The sequence below is a fragment of the Planococcus citri genome, chromosome 4 (assembly GCF_950023065.1).
Source record: "Planococcus citri chromosome 4, ihPlaCitr1.1, whole genome shotgun sequence".
NCBI classification, from domain to species: Eukaryota; Metazoa; Arthropoda; class Insecta; order Hemiptera; family Pseudococcidae; genus Planococcus; species Planococcus citri.
In genome coordinates, this window is record NC_088680.1 from 24,053,031 (window position 1) to 24,071,084 (window position 18,054).

At 36.0% G+C, this 18,054-nt stretch overlaps 3 protein-coding genes across 4 annotated transcripts; 2 read left to right on the forward strand and 1 right to left on the reverse strand.

Moving 5' to 3' along the window:
- Positions 1-833: 833 nt before the first annotated feature.
- On the reverse strand, positions 834-12,114 carry LOC135845483 (histone lysine acetyltransferase CREBBP-like). Of its 2 annotated transcripts, none has more exons than XM_065364066.1 (24): positions 11,946-12,114; positions 11,732-11,851; positions 11,357-11,643; positions 11,099-11,256; positions 10,944-11,024; positions 10,681-10,815; positions 10,348-10,563; positions 10,006-10,266; positions 9,739-9,904; positions 9,476-9,652; positions 9,232-9,384; positions 8,915-9,148; positions 8,692-8,817; positions 8,384-8,596; positions 7,839-8,304; positions 5,805-6,091; positions 5,561-5,718; positions 5,400-5,480; positions 5,199-5,333; positions 4,869-5,084; positions 4,530-4,790; positions 4,302-4,446; positions 3,979-4,224; positions 834-1,606 (listed from the first exon to the last, which is right to left on the reverse strand). In XM_065364066.1, the coding sequence occupies exons 1-24, from the start codon at positions 11,965-11,967 to the stop codon at positions 1,367-1,369; spliced, it is 4,584 nt and encodes a 1,527-aa protein (XP_065220138.1). In that variant the 5' UTR covers positions 11,968-12,114; the 3' UTR covers positions 834-1,366. The 2 variants fall into 2 exon arrangements, with proteins under 2 accessions (XP_065220138.1, XP_065220136.1); XM_065364064.1 differs by having other exon boundaries at positions 11,732-11,863.
- Positions 12,115-12,509: 395 nt separating this feature from the next.
- On the forward strand, positions 12,510-13,629 carry eIF3k (eukaryotic translation initiation factor 3 subunit k). The gene is made up of 4 exons (XM_065360663.1): positions 12,510-12,694; positions 12,813-13,029; positions 13,112-13,331; positions 13,424-13,629. The coding sequence occupies exons 1-4, from the start codon at positions 12,642-12,644 to the stop codon at positions 13,576-13,578; spliced, it is 645 nt and encodes a 214-aa protein (XP_065216735.1). The 5' UTR covers positions 12,510-12,641; the 3' UTR covers positions 13,579-13,629.
- Positions 13,630-13,769: 140 nt separating this feature from the next.
- Positions 13,770-17,635, forward strand: LOC135842964 (serine palmitoyltransferase 2-like). The gene is made up of 10 exons (XM_065360662.1): positions 13,770-14,072; positions 14,514-14,668; positions 14,745-14,890; positions 14,962-15,183; positions 15,252-15,415; positions 15,558-15,719; positions 16,225-16,345; positions 16,425-16,560; positions 16,664-16,793; positions 17,028-17,635. Exons 1-10 carry the CDS (start codon positions 13,941-13,943, stop codon positions 17,097-17,099), a joined length of 1,440 nt encoding a protein of 479 aa, XP_065216734.1. The 5' UTR covers positions 13,770-13,940; the 3' UTR covers positions 17,100-17,635.
- Positions 17,636-18,054: the final 419 nt, after the last annotated feature.

Consider the following 18,054-nt stretch of genomic DNA (forward strand, 5'->3'; position numbering starts at 1 on the left):
CAGGCGAATCGTGTGTCGTTAAACGAAAATAGTGTCGTGTTTAGTGCCGAAAAATCGCCGTGTAACATCGTTGAAACGTCTGTCAACTTCGTTCGAGTCGAAAACGCCGGCAAAATTGCTGAAAAGAGTGAAATTCGTGTTCGTAATCGGAAAAGGAAGCGAAAACCAGTTCGTGAAAAATCGTTTATTGTTAGTGATAAGCGCGATAATTGTCGTTTTTGTTTTTCGGAGGAAAATTGTACCATTTCCCCGGAGTTGCGTTCGCCGAAATTTCGTAAAAAGTGCGTGAATCGGTGTGTTGAGGACAACACACACTGCAGAATGGCCGAGTGTGGTAAACCTCACGGGTAATTCCCGGTAATTACGCTCGTTGTGTCTCTCTCCTCGTGTGTACGTGATGTACGAGTATTCTTGTTATGATATTCGAAGCGTTAAGATGTAATAATTATATTCCTTGTTATTTTTTTTATAATAAACGTTATTAATTGTTCGTTAATTGTTAATATGTTTCCTACACTGATTTTTTTATAGAGCAAGTTTTCATTTTGAAGAAAGGTAACACTGTAAACGTTTCGATCGATTGACGACAGGAACGACACTGGTCACACTGGTTCGAAAACTTTGACTTTTACTTGCAACTTGCAACTTGCAAAGTTGCAATATTCTTCAATTTTGTAGTAAAACGTTATTTTTCTTTAATTCTTCGTCTTTTTCGTTTCACCTACTTTTTCCAAGCACGACATTGAAGTTGTTCAGGCAAAAACCCAAAAAGGGACATCCGGGTGGAATTTTTGAACACGAAATAAAGTATGTTGAATTGAAACGAAAACGAATACACGACCCAACAAAATATCATTATCCATTCATTTTAAAATTATCAACATTAAATTCATAAATTGCCATAACTACAACTTATCGAAATACATATAAAAACATAGTAAATCGCACATTGAAAATAAAAAGTATAAAAAGTCTCATGAAAGTCACTAAAGAGAAATAATCTAAACAGGTGCTTTAAAAAATGTAACAAAAACTTGCGAACTTCAACAAGAGGTTTCAGAACCAAGTAAGTAGACACCTTTAGAAAAATGATAGGAACAACACAATGAGAGTTGTAATAAATGGTAGAACGACTTAGAAATACACAAAAAATCAATTCGGTAAAAAAATCCCAAGTGGTATAAAAAATGTCACAAAAAATAGTGAATTTAACGATAGGTTTCAAAAGTAAATAAGTAAAATGAAACGAGTAGGTATTTAAAAAAATATGAACACAATAAAAAAACAACAATTCAACAAGTGTTTCAAATAAAATGAAACAAAAAATCAACACACTTGGGGGTGGCATTTCGTATTGTTTTCAGGTTCAGAAAACACGAAAATGCGACGGAAACGCTGCACGTTGAAATTGACCCTCGGCGTTTCCGCAACGCTTGTAATTCTGCATATTTTGGATAATATGTATTTCATACAGCATCGCCATCGATGAGAATTTCGCTCGACGAAGGGTTGAAAATTCGTAATGTCTGTTACGAGCCAAAGTTAAGATGGCATCTCTACCGTCCATGAGGTCACAGGCGATTAACGGATCCGGATCTTCGATAATCTGCGCATAAAATAAAAGCCAGATCAGAAAAAGGGCTTTGGTACAGTCTACACTGCAACCGACAAAAAGTGCCAAGTTGGCTTGCATTTTTGCGACTCATTTACTCGAAAGTGACGTTGCAACCTATCAAAATGGGCTGAAATTTCCCGAAAAATTCAAATATTCCTACGAGAATGTTTTCAAGCACCTTTGAAGAATTTTGAGCCCAAAATTGGGTCATGATTTCACGGATTTCTGAAAAAGATTTTATGTCACTTATCAAAATGAATCTAACGAAATTTCAGTCAAAATTTTTTTGAGCACTTCTGAAAAATGTTGAGCCCAAACCTGGATAATGAATAATGGATTTTCTGGTATTATTTCCACCAAATCTGATAGGTTGTAGGTACATCCCTTTTTCGACAGTACCCACAAAAATGTCCAATAACATTTTTGAGGCGAATTTTTAATTTTTTCCTAAAAATTAAAAACTGCTCAAAAAATTCTGTCGGACACCGAAATTTAGATCCATTTTGAGTAGGCTCAAAATTCTTCAAAAGCGTTCTAAAAAATGCTGTCTGAAACAGAAATTCCAGAAATCATGACTCAATTCTGTGTTCAAAATTCTTCAAATATGCTCAAAAAAAAGTTTGTGGAACTATTTTATTTTTTCGCGAAATTTCAATCTATTTTGATAGGTCGCATTAGTGTGGCCCTTATTTTTCAAGTTGGGATTTTTTCTGCTCCCACCCCCTAAAATGGTGACCTCTGGTGAGAAAATAATTTTTTATTTTTTCCATTTTCAAAAAATTCGGGCTGCGGTGGGCCCCTCAATTTTCAAAAATTAAAAAAAATCTAATTCAAAGAAAAATTTCAAAATTTTGAGTTCCATCATCTCTAAAAGGTTCCTTTTTGAGTATAATAGACTCTCATGACAATTTTAGCCTGCTCCCATGAAAACCAAGCTGACCCCCCCCCCCCAGAATAGCTTAAATTCATATATATTATGTGAGATGTCCTAAAATTAGTTGTTTTTGGTCTTTTCTCCTCCCAACCCACAAAGTGGTGTCCTTTTGTGAGAAAAATATTCAATGTAAAATTTTCAAATTTTCAAAATTTCGTTCCATCATCTCTAAAAAGTCCGATTTGAGTAAAATATACTCTCATGACGATTTTAGCCCCCTCCCGTGAAAACCATGCTGACCCCCCCCCCAGAATAGCTGAAATTTTTATTTTAGATACCTACCCATGTGGGAAATCCTAAAATATGTTGTTTTTGGTCATTATCATTACTGATATGTTGATGCAAATTGTCCACTTGCATTGTTGCATACTAGCAATGAATTGAAACAACACACGAGTCCCCTCTTCCCCTTAATGATTCAATATAAATGGTCCTTTTGATAACGAGTTTTTTGTTATCAAAAGGACCATTGATATTAAATCATTAAGGGGAAGAGGGGACTCGTGTGTTGTTTCAATATATTTTAGGATTTCCCACATAGGTACCATGGTACCTAAAATATAAATTTCAGTTATTCTGAGGGGGAGGGGGTCAGCTTGGTTTTCACAGGAGACGGCTAAAATCGTCATGAGAGTCTATTTTACTCAAAAGGGACCTTTTAGAGATGGTGGAACTTGAAATTTTAAAACTTTTTCTTTGAATTAGATTTTTTCAAATTTTTGAAAATTGAGGGGCCCACCGTAGCCAGAATTTTTCGAAAATGTAAAAAATAAAAAATTGGGAAGCTTTTCTCACCAAAGGACACCACTTTGTGGCTTGGGAGGGGGAAAGATCAAAAACAACTAATTTCAGGACATCCCATATAATATACGAATTTCAGCTATTCTGGGGGGGGGGGTCAACTTGTTTTTCATGGGAGGGGGCTAAAATCGTCATGACAGTCTATTTTACTCAAAAGGTTCCTTTTATAGATGATGGAAGTCGAAATTTTGAAAGTTTGAAAATTTTTCTTTGAATTAGGTTTTTTCAAAATTTTGAAAATTGAGGGGCCCACCGCAGCCCGAATTTTTCGAAAATGGAAAAAATAAAAAAAAATAGGGAATTACCAGAGGTCACCACTTTAGGGGGTGGGAGCGGAAAAAATCGCACATTTTTTTTGCCATGTAGTTAAGGACCACTCTAAGGTCGCATGACACTTTCTTCAGAAATTCCAGAAAATAATCATGGCCCAATTTTGGGCCCAAAATTCTTCAAAAATTCTTTTAAAAAATTTTCGAGGCAGTATTTGAATTTCTCGCGAAATGTCAACCTATTTCGATCGGTCGCAACATCACTTTTTAGTGATTCTACAAACAATTCATTTCTACTCGAAACGGGTCGCAAAAATGCGAGCCAAATTCAAACGTATAGCTTCGGTCGCGCCACTTACCGGCAAGGTGGCTGCTGTTCGAGTCGAGTGTAATTGAATAGCGAGGAAACCATCTTTCACTTTTTCCATAATTGCGTAAATTATGGCTATTAAGTCTTTAGCATCAGTTTGCACTTTTTTTTCTTCTTTCAGCTGGTCCAAATCTTTAATAATTTCTTCCAAGATAATAGGCCAAAAATCGCCCTCGAAGTACGGCAGTTCAGCGGCAGATTGTAACTTATCTTCCATAGCTCGTTTCAAAATATCCTACGAAAACGACGTTATTTCCGAATTGGTCATCAAAATTTATGTTTTAATAGATACGAAATATTAGCTATACTTACTTTGTAACCGGCTTTACCCAACAGATCCCGACACCCAATCATTAATTGTCTGTGAGAAGGAACTTTCTGATTATGAGGATGGTGATTAAAAATGAAATCTTCTCCTTTGGGCGGAGAACACACCCACATATGAGCCATGGTATACCTATAGAGACAAATAAAATTGATCAAAGAAAAAATTAAGCGAGCCAATGGTTCAAATTCGATTTTCGTATCGCATCGACGTACCCTAATTTCTTAACGTAATCCAAGTAGCTTAATAAAATCTCTTGATAAACGTCAGTACGATACGTCTCAGGTTCGAAAAAGTGCACGTAGTCAAAATACGCGATATATACGCGTCTTTGATTCGGTTGAGGGCATTCGGATCCGTATTCTTGAACATGCATACCGAAAACACACACGTCAACGCCGTCGATTTCTTGAAATGCAAATAGAACTTTCGCTGTGTATGGGAATTGTTCGGGTAATTTTCCTGTATCGACGAATCTGCGAACCGAATAACAGGCACAATTAAATTTATGGTTATGGGAGCTTCATAGCTCGATATTTTTGAATTTAACTTACCGACTCTTCATGTAAGGTTTCACTTTCATCGTTTTTTGCGAGCTGGATATAACACGAACGGTCACTTTGCTAATTCCGAGCTCTCTATCTTCGAGGAGCTTGTTGACTCTGGCTTCGATGTAGGTAGATAATTCAGTAATTGGTAACGCCTTGGCACGGAATTCATTTTCTTTTCTTTTCATGTTATTTTTCTTCAAACAATTGTCACAAACGAATCTACCAAAAAAAAAAATAAAGAAAAACACAATAAACAAATTAAAATTGTCAATAGCTCCAATATTCCATGATTTTTGGATTTGAGCACAATTTTTTTTTTGTTTTGATACTTACTCCGAAGGCCATATCTGATCGACGTGCAAAATGCATATTCGATGCAATTTTATGCCACATTCTAAGCATTCTACAAACGATTCCGTTTCGCGGCATCCGTTACACATTTCTACGAACTGATCCTTTTTAATCACACTAAAAAAAATAAGATTAACGTACATCACTTGATAGATTAATTCTAAAATACATCCGGCCACATACGTTGGAGATTGAGAAAGATCGTCAGCTACGGCTACTTCATCTCCAGGTATTTCCTTGAAACAATTAACACAGTAAGTGTATCTGAAACATTAAAAAAAAAGGTCACTCTAAAATTCACAAAGCTCGAAAGTAAAACGTCTAACATCGCAAGAGTAACTCACTTGTTTTGGTAATTGAAATACTGGGCTTCTCTGGGAATTTGGCACAGTTGTTTACCGAAGCAGGTCAGCTTTTCTGGACTAAACGTATACTTGCGACCGCAACAATAACCTAGGCTTTGCATAATTGGTGTGATTTCGTATCGGAAAAGTTCAGCTAACTGTTTAACGAGTCAAAACAGAAAGAAATAGAGTTGTAATTACTTCAAAACGGCAACGTACTCGTAATTTTGACATTTTAGCTTACCAAAGTACAACATTTATAAACGCAGGACGATTTTAAGTTGAATAGCCAAGCATTATCGAACATCAGCCATACATCGTTGACGAAATCCCACGGATCACCGTACAGGCCATCGTTGAGCTTGCTTATAATGGTCGACAAGTCCATCGGGTTTTTGATAACATCGAAGTAATTGGGTACACCCAACTCTACTGGATCAACTGGTTCTCGGAAAGGCAGCGATTCATGTTGTTGGAATAAATATTGCAGCAGTGGTAGGAAAGCTCTTTTTTGAACTTCCGGTTTCAGAACTGAAACAAGAAATACGTCAATTCAGGCGACAAGTCTTTCGTAAAATTCAAGTAAATACTTCTTTTTTTTTGGCAAAATTACCAAAAAGTTCTATTAATCTGGAAAAGTTTATAAAAAATACTAAGTACTTCAAAATTGCCAAGAAAGGCTTGCTTTCTCGCCAAAATATTCAGAAAAGTCATACATTTGGCCTCAATCGTCAAAATAAGTCCTCATTTTTGCCTCAGTAGGTAGCCAAAAAGTGCCATTTTTGCCATAATCGCCAGACAAACCAGTTTACCAAAATTGCCAAAAAGTCGTCAAGTTCGGTTTTCCCTAGAGCAGCCTAGAAAGTCTTCACTTCCTGATTTTCCAAAATATTCAGTTATTTTGATAGCCAAAAAATGTTTGAGAAGCAGACCAACGAGTCAAAGACCTAAAGAGGAAAGACAAGCACAACCACGAGAGGCTAGACAGCTAGGTTGGGTCAGTGACCTTAAAAGACCAGACTGATGAGTCAATGACCTTATGAGGCTATACAGATAGACAACCATGAGAGCCTAGACAGATAGGTCAGTGACCTTAAAAGACCAGCCCGATGGGTCAATGACCTTATGCGGATATGCAGATAGACAACCATGAGATGCTAGATTGGTAGGTCAGTGACCTGAAGTCACCAGACGGTCACGTCAATGAACCTCAAGATACCAGATTGTCAGGTCAATGACCCTAAGAAGCTGCACATGCATTAGATAACCTTCAGAAACCAGACTAACGGGTCAATGACCTTAAGAAGCCAGACGACCTTTGTTAACCAGTCAGACACACAGACAACCTTGGGAGTCTCAACAAGTAGGTCAGTGACGTAAAAGACCAGACAGATGGGTCAATGACCTTATGCGGCTAGCCAGACAGACATCCATGAGAAACTAGACCAGTAGTTCAATGGCCCTAATATGTCAGTCGGTCAGGTCAATGACCTTAGGCTGCTAGACATGCATTATACAACCGGGAAATTCTAGACTAACATGTCAATGACCTTAAGAAGCCAGACAATCCTTGCACAAAGACAACCTTGTAAGTCTAGACAGGTAGGTCAGCGACCTTGAAGATCGGACAGATGCGTCAATGACCTTATGAGGCTAGACAGACAGACAGACAGACAGACAGACAACCATGAGAAACTAGACTGCTATTTTAATGACCCTAATATGTCAGTTAGTCAGGTCAATGACCTTAAGAAGCTAGACATGCATTACACAACCGGGAAATTCTAGACTAACATGTCAATGACCTTAAGAAGCCAGACAATCCTGGCACAAAGACAACCTTGACAGTCTAGGCAGGTAGGTCAGTGACCTTGAAGATCAGACAGATGGGTCAATGACCTTAAGGAGTTAGACATGCATTACACAACCGGGAAATTCTAGACTAACATGTTAATGTCCTTAAGAAGCCAGACAATCCTGACACAAAGATAACCTTGACAGTCTAGACAGGTAGGTAATTGACCTTGAGATGGGTCATTCACCTTAAGAGCGCAGATCAGCGGGCAGCCGACCTTTGAAAGGCAGACAGGCATGCAGTCTGAAGATTCCAGACATCTAAACAGACGAACATGAGTGACTAGGCAGGTAGGTCAGGGTCAATGACCTTAAAAGGTCAGACATTCAAACAAGTTTCGTTCCAACCGCAGATTTGATATCAAAGAGTTCCCTCCTCTTCAGCAAACAAGTGGCAACATTGACACCGTACTTTCTTACTCACCACCAGTCACAGAAGGCGCTACAACATCCACTTCCATCGGAATCGGTCCATCGGCAACCGAAGACTGTAGCGCGGGCAGCTGTTTCGTACGATCACCCGATTGTTGCTGTTCTTCTCGTCTTTCCTTCACAAACGCTACCGTAAGTTGAGGATTTGCCTTCAGTTCTTGTAGTACTTTGTCTTGCTGCAGCTGAGGATGGCTCGGCAAATGCAATACTTGCGCTGTCGATAATAACACTCGCACACTCTTCTTAGTCGGAGTCTGAGACGAATTTTGTCCAGAACTGCCCGGAGACGAAGTCTCTGAATTGGACTGCGAACTTGATTCGGTACTGCTCGAGATACTCGATTTCATCTCAGCTACATGACGCAATAGCAATTTAGCTCGTTCTACGCTTTGCTGCAGTAGTATCTGGTTCATTTCCTTTCTGATACTCGAACATTCGGGCACTGCGCATTCTGTATCCTGAGAATAAATTTTTACAACATGAAATTAACCATCGAGCAGGGAACTTTGTTCTGAAGAAATGGAAATTTATACTCACTCGACAATCTTTGGCGTGATGGTAAACCACAATCGTAAGATGCCTGCAAATTGGGCAACTTACCTTCCCTTCCAGCTTGCATTGCTTGGTACGAGAGTGAAGAATAACACGTTTCATGCGCTGACAACTTAATAACGGGCAACTTGCGACTCGACATTGGCAAGCGTGAGTCAAAGAGTCGATACAAACCTGCATCGATTGTTTTCTTACTTCCTGATTAACACAAGTCAAACAAAAAAAAAAAAAAAAAAAAAAAAAAATGAACAGCTGTGGGTAAAAAGCGACATTACAGGAATAACGATACGTACCAGAGGATAGGCTGATACTTCTAAAGTCGATAAAGTATCGTTCTCGAGATCCAAACCCAAATAAACCTTGTTCATTTTATGAGGATGTCCTTCTTTGTCGAAACAAGATATACAAAGATCGTAATCCTAAACAATGGAAACAAAACAAATGCAAAATACACAAGTCTATCAAGATACGAAACGTTTGAATTTCGAAAAAAAACATGTCAAACTTGATACTTACTTTACACCTGACACAATGGAATCTCATTTCGACTACTTTTTTACATTTATTACAGATGTAAAAATAATCAATTGGAATGCGGGTATATAATAATTCATAGACTAACGCCATTGTCGAGAATTTCGCTCGACGTAGCGACGAAAATTCGTAACCCTTTTCACGAGCCATCGTTAAGAACGCATCTCCACCGTCCATGAGGTCACATGCGATTAGCTGATCCGGATCTGCGATAGGCTGCCAATAAAATGAAACAAGATTAGAAAACAATTCTTCAAACTGGTCTCACAAACGACAAAACATCCGATCACGACACTTACCGGTAAGTTGGCTGCAGTCTCAGCCGAATGTAAACGAATAACGAAGAAATTATGCTGGTATTTCACCATAGCTTTGTAAATCTTGGCCATTAAATAATTCAAATTCATTATTTTATTTCCATTATCATCGATGCATACATCGTATCCGAGCTGCTGAAATATTACACGCAAGATCATTATTAAAATGCACAATTAGTATCAATAGCTCATTCAGCTAGATTGATTGACTTTCTCAGGAACTTACTTCATCTACCGCGTTTGAGGCAGTTTTTGCAGCTCCAGCTTGCTGTCTTTTTTCTTCTTCCTCTTGTTTCAACTCATTGATACTTTCTTCTAACACGTTAGGCCATAAATCGTCTTCGAAATACGGCAAACCGGTGACAGATTGTATTTGATCTTCCATCGCTTGTTTCAAAATATCCTACGAAATGAAGACAATAAAAGAGAAAACTTATTTTCTCGGCTACTAAATTTGACGTTTCAGGAAATATGAAAGTTGGCACTTACGTTGTATTCGTCTATTACTTTCTCGACGATACCTTTATCTAACATTTTTCTATACAATTCTGTTAATCGTTTCTGCGAGAAATTCTTTTGATCGTCAGGACGACAATGAAACATGAAATTCTCTTCTTCTGGAGGAGTAAAAGCCCTTATATGAGCCACCATGTACCTAAAAGAAAGCAAAAATTGATATATATATAAAAAAAAAAATTGGGCGAACCATATTGAGGAAACGATGGCTCAACTTTGATTTGTATCACATAAACGTACCCTAATTTTTTAACGTAATCCAAATAGCCTAATAGAATTTCTTGATAAACTGCAATACGAAAACATTCCGGTTGAAAGAGCTGCACATAGTCAAAATACGCGATGTATACGCGTCTTTGATTCGGTGGTGGACATTCCGATCCGCATTCTTGAACATGCATACCAAAAATACACACGTCGACGCCGTCAATTTCTTGAAAAGCTAATAAAGTTTTCGCTTTGTACGGGAACTGTTCGGGTAATGCTCCAGTATCGACGAATCTGCAAAACGAATACGAGACACGTCACAATTCAAAGTTGATTTTGGAATACTGCATAGCTTTATATTCAAGTAGTACTTACCGACTCTTCATGGCAGGTTTTACTACGACTGTTTTCTCACAACTTGATACGACCCGAACGGTCACTTTGCCAGCTCCGGCGTTTTTCTTTTTAAGGAACTGGTTCACTCTGGTTTCCATGTGAGTGCCTAGAGTAGTGATTGGTAACATTCTTGCACGTAATTTGCTTTCTTTTTTGTTCACTTTTTTAATCTTGTTGCAATTTTTGCAAACGAATCTACAAAAAAAAAAAAAAAAAATAGAAAATAATAGCATAATGAACCAATATATTATTATCAAACTCTGGTGGGCGAAATATGCAAACTGCTCTCATCGAGCGTAGTTTGATACTAGCCTTGAATACCACATCTGATCCATATACATAACACATATTTGATGTGATCTTCTGCCACAATCTAGGCACTCGACAAACGGCTCCATTTCGGGGACACTGTTCGTCGCTTTCACAAACTGATTCTTTTTGATAAATCTGAAATCACAAGGCAAAGTACCGAGTGGATGAATAATACCCAGACAGCTGTCATGTGATACAAAACACATAGAAACACTCCATGTGATATATGTAATAGATTAGATTAGTCCTAGCATGTCACTTACGTCCGATGTTGAAAAGCATCTTCACCTACGGTAACTGTATCTCCGGGTATTTCATCGAAACATTTAGCACAGAAAGTGTACCTGGCACATTTAGAAAAAGTTTCGTTACAATTGATAAATATTCGAGAAGTAAAACGACGATACCGCTAACTTACTCGTTTTGATAACTGAAATAGTCTGTGTCCTTTTGTATTATCTCACCGTGGTTACCAGAACAGCGCCGCGTTCGAGGACTGCATGTATACTTACGACCGCAGCAATAACCCATGTTTCGCATAACTTGGTCTATCTTTTTCCCAAAGATTTCAACCAACTGTTTCGGAAACCAAATAGAAGAAAAACATGTAGTAAGATCTCATATTAGATCAGTACGAAAATTCAAAATAATTTCAACAAATCGAAATCTAACTTACTTTAGTACAACATTTATAAACTGCGGACGATTTTTTGAAATACAGCGAAGCGTTATCGAACATCAGCCACATATCGTTGACGAAATCCCACGGATCAATGTATTGGCCATCGTCGAGCTTTCTTTTGATGATCGACAAGTCTATTGGCTCTTTGATAATGGTAAAGTAATTGGGTAAACCCATTTTTATCGGATCTACTGGCTCTTGAAAAGGCATCGATTCCTCTAGTTGGTATAAATTCTGCAGCACTGGTAGGAAAGCTCTTAGTTGGTCTTCCGGTTTCAGAACTATCGCAAAGAATACATCAATTCAGGTGACAAATCTTTCGTGAAATTCGACAGTAAAAATTTCTAAAAGCAGAACGTTGATACTTACTACATTTCTCTTCCTTTTCGGTCGAAGATGAAGTGTTTTGGACTGATTGCGATGTGCTGGCAGGTTCAGTATCCGAATCATGTTTCAAAACATCCGATGAAGAAGTACTATCTTGCAATTCTATAAGTTTACCTGTGATATAAAGGGATCTGTAGTGACGCCGGTCGGCGTTCATCGAGCAATTTATTCACGTAGTAATCCTATGATAACTTACTTTCGATTTCTTGCGGTTTCATTTTGCTTGATGTAGCTTTCTTGGGATTCTGTTAGACATATCACAATTCATAGAAATAAGAAATGGAAGTCGATTCGAGGAAATAATTTCAAGTTAATTCCTGTGCAACTACTCGTGGTGTTTTATCATTATCACTTATCAGCAAAAAAAAAAAAGACAAGCATTCAAAATTTCAAACAGAAAATTTTGATTCACAACAAAGTCAACCTGATCGAAATCAGTGCAGCCAAAAGCTAAAACTGTAAGCATTTTGATCAAATATCGAATGACGACATCTGTTCGAAAAGTAATGTTACTTGGATCAGAATGACAAAATTACGAATTACGATACAATCATTTTTAATTCGAAAAAAATTAATAAATAATGACAAAATTATAACAAAAATATTGATAAATGAAAATTATGTCCCAAATTTCCTTGAAAATTGAATAAAAATCGAAAACAAAATTCCAATCTCTTCACCGCATACGAAAAAATTCCGAAGAAAACAAAGCAAAAAATTCCATTTCTGCAATCCAAAAAACAAAAACAACGTCGCCGATAATTTTCATATTTTTTCTAATTTTTTTTCGAAGAAGTCGAAGAAGCAAAGTTTTTTAAGGTTTAATTGCTCTTTAATTAAAGTATCTAATAATTAATCAAGTATTTCGAACATCTCACCATCGAACGTAAGAATGGCCGAAGCTATGCGTCAGAATGTCGCTCAGTTCCTCAACGGAATAGAAAGGTAAATCAGTGTGTTTTACTCGTTATCAGTAATTCCTCATTAGTCCATTTTTACTAAGAAATAAGCATTAAAATCGCCTAAATAATACCTCGCAATGTTTCTTTTCTTATTCTTCAAGGTATAATCCTGTTAATCTACCAACACTGGAAAGATACGTCGAAGTACAGTCTCAAGAAAACGCTTACGATTTAGAAGCCAATATCGCCGTCTTGAAACTATACCAGTTCAATCAACAATACAATATCGATATCACGAGTCAAATTTTGCTCAAAGCTTTGACCAACTTACCCCACACAGATTTCGCTCTTTGCAAATGTCTGCTTAGTGAACAAATGGTAACTTGACGAAGAACTGCAAATATCAATACCGATTCTTACGATGTAGTGTTTTGTTCTAATTCACGGTTCTTTATCGTAGTGTAAAGAAGCTCCCATCAGTCAAATCGTATACCTGGCTGATTTATTGGAAAGTTGTAATTTCCAGCAGTTTTGGGCTAGTATTTATTCGATGCCCGATTTATACGCTAAAATCCAAGGATTTCAAGATTCCATTCGTAAATTCGTCTGCCACGTCGTTGGAATCACTTTCCAGTCTATTAATAAACATTCATTATGCGAATTGTTAGGAAATATCGATGGTAAGTGAAGAAAATCATCTTTGAAATGTATATTTTGTTCGATCACTGAGCTTGTTACGTTTCGTATTACAACGAAATTTCAATTTTTTCAGAGGGTTCGATGAAAAAATGGGTCAAGAAATACGGCTGGAAAGAAATAGAAAATGGATTGATTTTTATTTCCAATCAAGATGAAAATATCAAAACGAAGAATATATCCGAAGAAATTTCATTTGAAAAATTAGTCGATATTTTAAACATACACTGAAATTAATTAATTTACTTGTTTAATTTTTAAAATTAAATTTTTTATGCTCTATGTAGGTATATTTTTTAATCTTTTCACACACGTTACACAACCGTAGATATCTTTATCTAAAAGATGCACTTATCTTGAGTGAATCATTTACGCGCCGTTTACATGTGATTTATTGGGCGATATAAGCCAAGTTTTATTTTTAATTTTGACTACTTAGATAATCCCCATTGCGCTGGCCAAAAAGTTTCGGAATCCACACCACGGATCATTTAGTGTTTTCTCCCGGTGAAATTTGATAAGTAATTCAAATTGTAAAAAAAAAAGTCATCCCTGATCAGTATTGTTTGGTGAAAGTGATCATTTGTTTTACAATGGCAGATGTTAACAAAATTCCTTATTATATTAGAACTCTAATGTTGATTGGTTTTCGAATTTTGATTCTGTTAGGATCTCTAAATAGAATTCTATTTTACCCGAAACATGCTGGAGAAGCCTATAAAAAGGTACGTAAAATACAATTTTTGAAACGTCGAGCGTAAATGGCAGAGCGAGCGTAACGAGCATTGAGCTTTACTTCAAGACCAATTATTTTTCATACATCTACCTATTGTTGAGTTTATTTTCAAATTTCCATTTATAAGTCTGATAGGTATCTGTTCATTTGAAATTTTTTTTCGCATTATTTAACAGTGTCAAGTATTGTATATTTTTCTACAGAAAAATCAGTTTACTTACAAACTCGTAGATAACATAAAAAATAAGGAATAACAAAGGCTGTGCATTAAATTGAGATTTTTCCACCCTTGAGAATAAATTCAGGAAAATATGGAGTAAAAAAACTGCTTTACTATCTAGATAGTTTTTTTTTTTTTTTTTTTATGAATTTAGCTGTTTTTTTACTTTGATAAAAATTGATGAATTTTTGAAAATTTTCATTTTTGCAGAAATTTAAAGGATTATACGATAAATTCGACGAAATATATTTTCATTATATATATCGTAAAGTCTGCGATTGTAGTCATGCTCCAATATCTAGTGGACAATCTTCAAAAGTCACTCTAATAGAAAGGAAGAGGAAAGACCACGGATGGACTTTCGAGTAAGCCAAATAAAAGAATGAAAAAAAAAAATAACCTCACCTTTTTGCCTACTAAAAATACATTATTTTCCACCAGATACACCGGTAGGCATTTCGAATGTATAAATATGGGTTCCTTCAATTACTTAGGATTGGCAACTCTACCTCAAACGAAAATGGAGAACATTGTAAATTCAATTGATCAATACGGAGTAGCTTCTGCAGTCCCGAATCATGAACTGAGTAAGTAAAAAATAGTCCTACTTCAAATTTTTTCACTTCGTGATGGAATTATTTATCTGTATTTCTTTCAGCCAAGATCACCAAGTTACATTTACAGCTTGAAAAACTAACGAGCGAATTTCTGGGAGTTGAAAGCGTTTTATTATGTGGCGCCGGATTTGCTACGAATGCGTTGAATTTACCAGCCATCTTATCGAAAAAATGCATAGTTTTCAGCGATGAAAAAAACCACGCTTCATTAATTCTAGGTCTGAGGACATCCAAGACTCGTGTATTTAAATATTTTCACAATGGTATGCGTTTCATATTTTTGAGTTATATTTCTGTTTGTTTGGGTTTTTATTTGAGTCGTATTTTTCAGATTTTCAGGATTTGGAAATAAAAATAGTCGAGAATTTGAAAGCGAATAAAAAAGCTGGTGGAAAATTATTTTCGAAGATTTTCATCATATGTGAAGGGATTTACAGCATGGATGGGACAATTTTGGATTTGAAGAGAATGATTCAGTTGAAGAAAAAATATAAAGTAAGAATACCTACTCATTATTTAGGTACCTATTTTCTAAAAAAAAAAAAAAAAACTATGTATGATATACTTATTTTTTGAGCCAATAATTTACAACTCCTTCGAATAAAATTATTATTTAAATTTATCATCATCTTTTCAGGCTTATTTATTCATCGATGACGCTCATGGAGTAGGAATGTTGGGTCCTCAAGGCAAAGGCATCTTCAACCACTGCAACGTCGACCCTTCAGATATAGATATTCTAATGGGAACCTACAGTAAAGCATTCGCCTCAAATGGAGGTTACATATCCGGCAAAAAAGTACGTTCATTTAGCTCTATCGTAAGACGCTTTACATTTCCGTTTACTCGACGATTCAGCTCCTTACTTATATCTTTAAATATTAAAAAAATGAATAGGTATTTAATACCTTCGCACTCCCTCGGTAATCCTAGATGCTTTCCGGTAGCTATGAATTTTTAACAATAATCTTGCAGAGCTTTAAACGCGAGGAATTTCGCGATTAGCATGCTAATTAGAATCTAATAACTTATCTCGTATTGCTCATAAATTTAATATTACATCCGAAAGTGCAATCGAGATGAAAGCTTAATAATAAGCATACCGTTGACTTATGAATTCATCTTCGTGTATTTCAATTAACAAAACAGGCATTTTCATAAATATTTCATTACGTGCGATTTCATCTCTTGGTAGATTTGAGCAACGTATTTGTACGAGTAGGTATTGAATAAAGCAAAGCTATGTGGAATACCTACCACTCGTGCACTTTATACTTACACTTATGTCTTTTCAATTTGTACAGAACGTCATAGACCATTTTCGAACAAATACCTTGACGAATTATGGATCTGAAATGTCTCCAGCTGTTGTTGTTCAAGCAATTCATGCTATTGAGACTTTGATGCATTCTCAAACTGCAAATGGTAAGTTATTTGTATCGATTTGTCTAGGTAGGTACCTATATATTTTTTCCAGTCAGACAATATTGAATGTTTATTGTAGGCAATATTCTCGTTGACAAAATAAAGAAGAACACTCATTATATGAGACGTAATCTAAAACAAATGGGTTTGAATATTTGTGGAGATGATGAGTCTCATATTATACCTTGGATTCTGGGTTCGATTTCTGCTGTAAGGTATGAAGCTAATCAGTATCATTTTTATTTTTTTTTAAACTGGAAATTTGTTAATGGAAATTCTCAGTAAGTTCTATTCTATCTCGAAATTTCTCTGTTGCAGTTTCGTTATTAGGGAACTGAAAAAGAGAGGTGTTGCTGCTGCCGGAGTTGTTTACCCTGCGACACCACTGATGGCTGCCAGAGTTCGTTTTAATGTGTCAGCAGTTCATTCTCAAGAAGAACTCGATCACGTGAGTATATTTATGAAGTATTTTCATCAGGTTTACAATTGGAAAATTTTAAAACAATTGAATATTCGATTTTTTGAGCATCCTGAACAATTGATGATGTGGAATATTCATCATGAAAAATCTACATTGCTTTGTGAAATGCCTCTCGTCCTCCCCCCCCCAATTTGAAATCGAGTTGTAATTTGTATTATCACCTCAGACTTCACCAAAAATGTTTCTTGAAAATGTTTTCAGGTTTTAAAGTCCGTTAAAGAAATAGTTGAACGAAATGGGTTGAATTATGGGCAACTGTACCCTTCAGAGTGAAATTATCAGGCATCGATTTATTCGTGGAACTGGCAGTTTGATGGTGATCAATTTTATCGAAACTTCAGCATTGGCTATTGAAGTCAATCATTAGCTGTGTTCAATATTGACTGAGCATCGACCTCAAAAAAAAAAAATCTGGCCGGTCTTTCGAACAACATTGAGGAAAGTTTAATGGAATCTGCACATCCTTATAAATTGAAGTAAATAAATAATAATACTTACCTAATAATATAAGGAACCAAATGTAAAAATGATTTTTATATCTACTAAATGAAATTTCACGCTGTGAAATTTTTTTAGCCAGGTACCTACCTACCTACCTACAAATAAATAATTAAGTTTTCGCAAACGCCTGAGCCTAAATGGCTGAAGGTTGGTTTATTACATCATATTTTCGACGTCTCACGTCATTGATAGCATTTTTGAGCCAATCTGAGACCTCCGATGGATTTTTGTATTTTTTTAGTTTTGAAAATATGTATTGTTAAGTATAGAAAAGGGTCCAAATAAAATTCAGATCTTGCAAACTCGAATTGACTGTTTTTGTGACTTTTTTTTTGTCGATTTAAACGCTAATATTCCTATTTAAAAACTCTTCCTCCTGTCAGAATCTCTATAACAGTTTTCCCAAGCAATTTTGAATGCCCTTTTGACTTTCAGAGTTGGATTTTTCGAGCTTTTGAGACCTTCTGAAGCCTCCGATGAATTTCTTGCATTTTTTTAGTTTTGAAAAAATTACCATAAAAGGATCAAAATAAACTACTCGTATAATGTGTCAAAATCCAAATTTTCTCCAAGATTTTCTTTTTAAAAAACATAAATAAAAAAAATAAAAATTTGAAATTTAGTTTTTCTTTTGACCATTCCAATCAACTGGAGGTGGTTTTGAGCTACTCTAGACTCTAGAGTATTCAGCAAGTTTTTGGATCTTACAGCCTAGGAAAAATTGCCA

Excerpts from the sequence above, each read along its gene's own strand:
- eIF3k (XM_065360663.1), top strand. The coding sequence starts at position 12,642 with ATGGCCGAAGCTATGCGTCAGAATGTCGCTCAGTTCCTCAACGGAATA. Across the intron at positions 13,030-13,111 it reads GTCTGCTTAGTGAACAAATG|TGTAAAGAAGCTCCCATCAG; the intron begins GTAACTTGACGA and ends TCTTTATCGTAG. Across the intron at positions 13,332-13,423 it reads ATTGTTAGGAAATATCGATG|AGGGTTCGATGAAAAAATGG; the intron begins GTAAGTGAAGAA and ends CAATTTTTTCAG.
- LOC135842964 (XM_065360662.1), top strand. The coding sequence starts at position 13,941 with ATGGCAGATGTTAACAAAATTCCTTATTATATTAGAACTCTAATGTTG. Across the intron at positions 15,184-15,251 it reads ATTTAAATATTTTCACAATG|ATTTTCAGGATTTGGAAATA; the intron begins GTATGCGTTTCA and ends CGTATTTTTCAG. Across the intron at positions 16,346-16,424 it reads GCATTCTCAAACTGCAAATG|GCAATATTCTCGTTGACAAA; the intron begins GTAAGTTATTTG and ends TGTTTATTGTAG.
- LOC135845483 (XM_065364064.1), bottom strand. The coding sequence starts at position 11,967 with ATGAAACCGCAAGAAATCGAAA. Across the intron at positions 11,864-11,945 it reads GAAACCGCAAGAAATCGAAA|GTAAACTTATAGAATTGCAA; the intron begins GTAAGTTATCAT and ends TTTATATCACAG. Across the intron at positions 10,564-10,680 it reads GATCAGATGTGGTATTCAAG|ATTCGTTTGCAAAAATTGCA; the intron begins GCTAGTATCAAA and ends TTTTTTTTGTAG.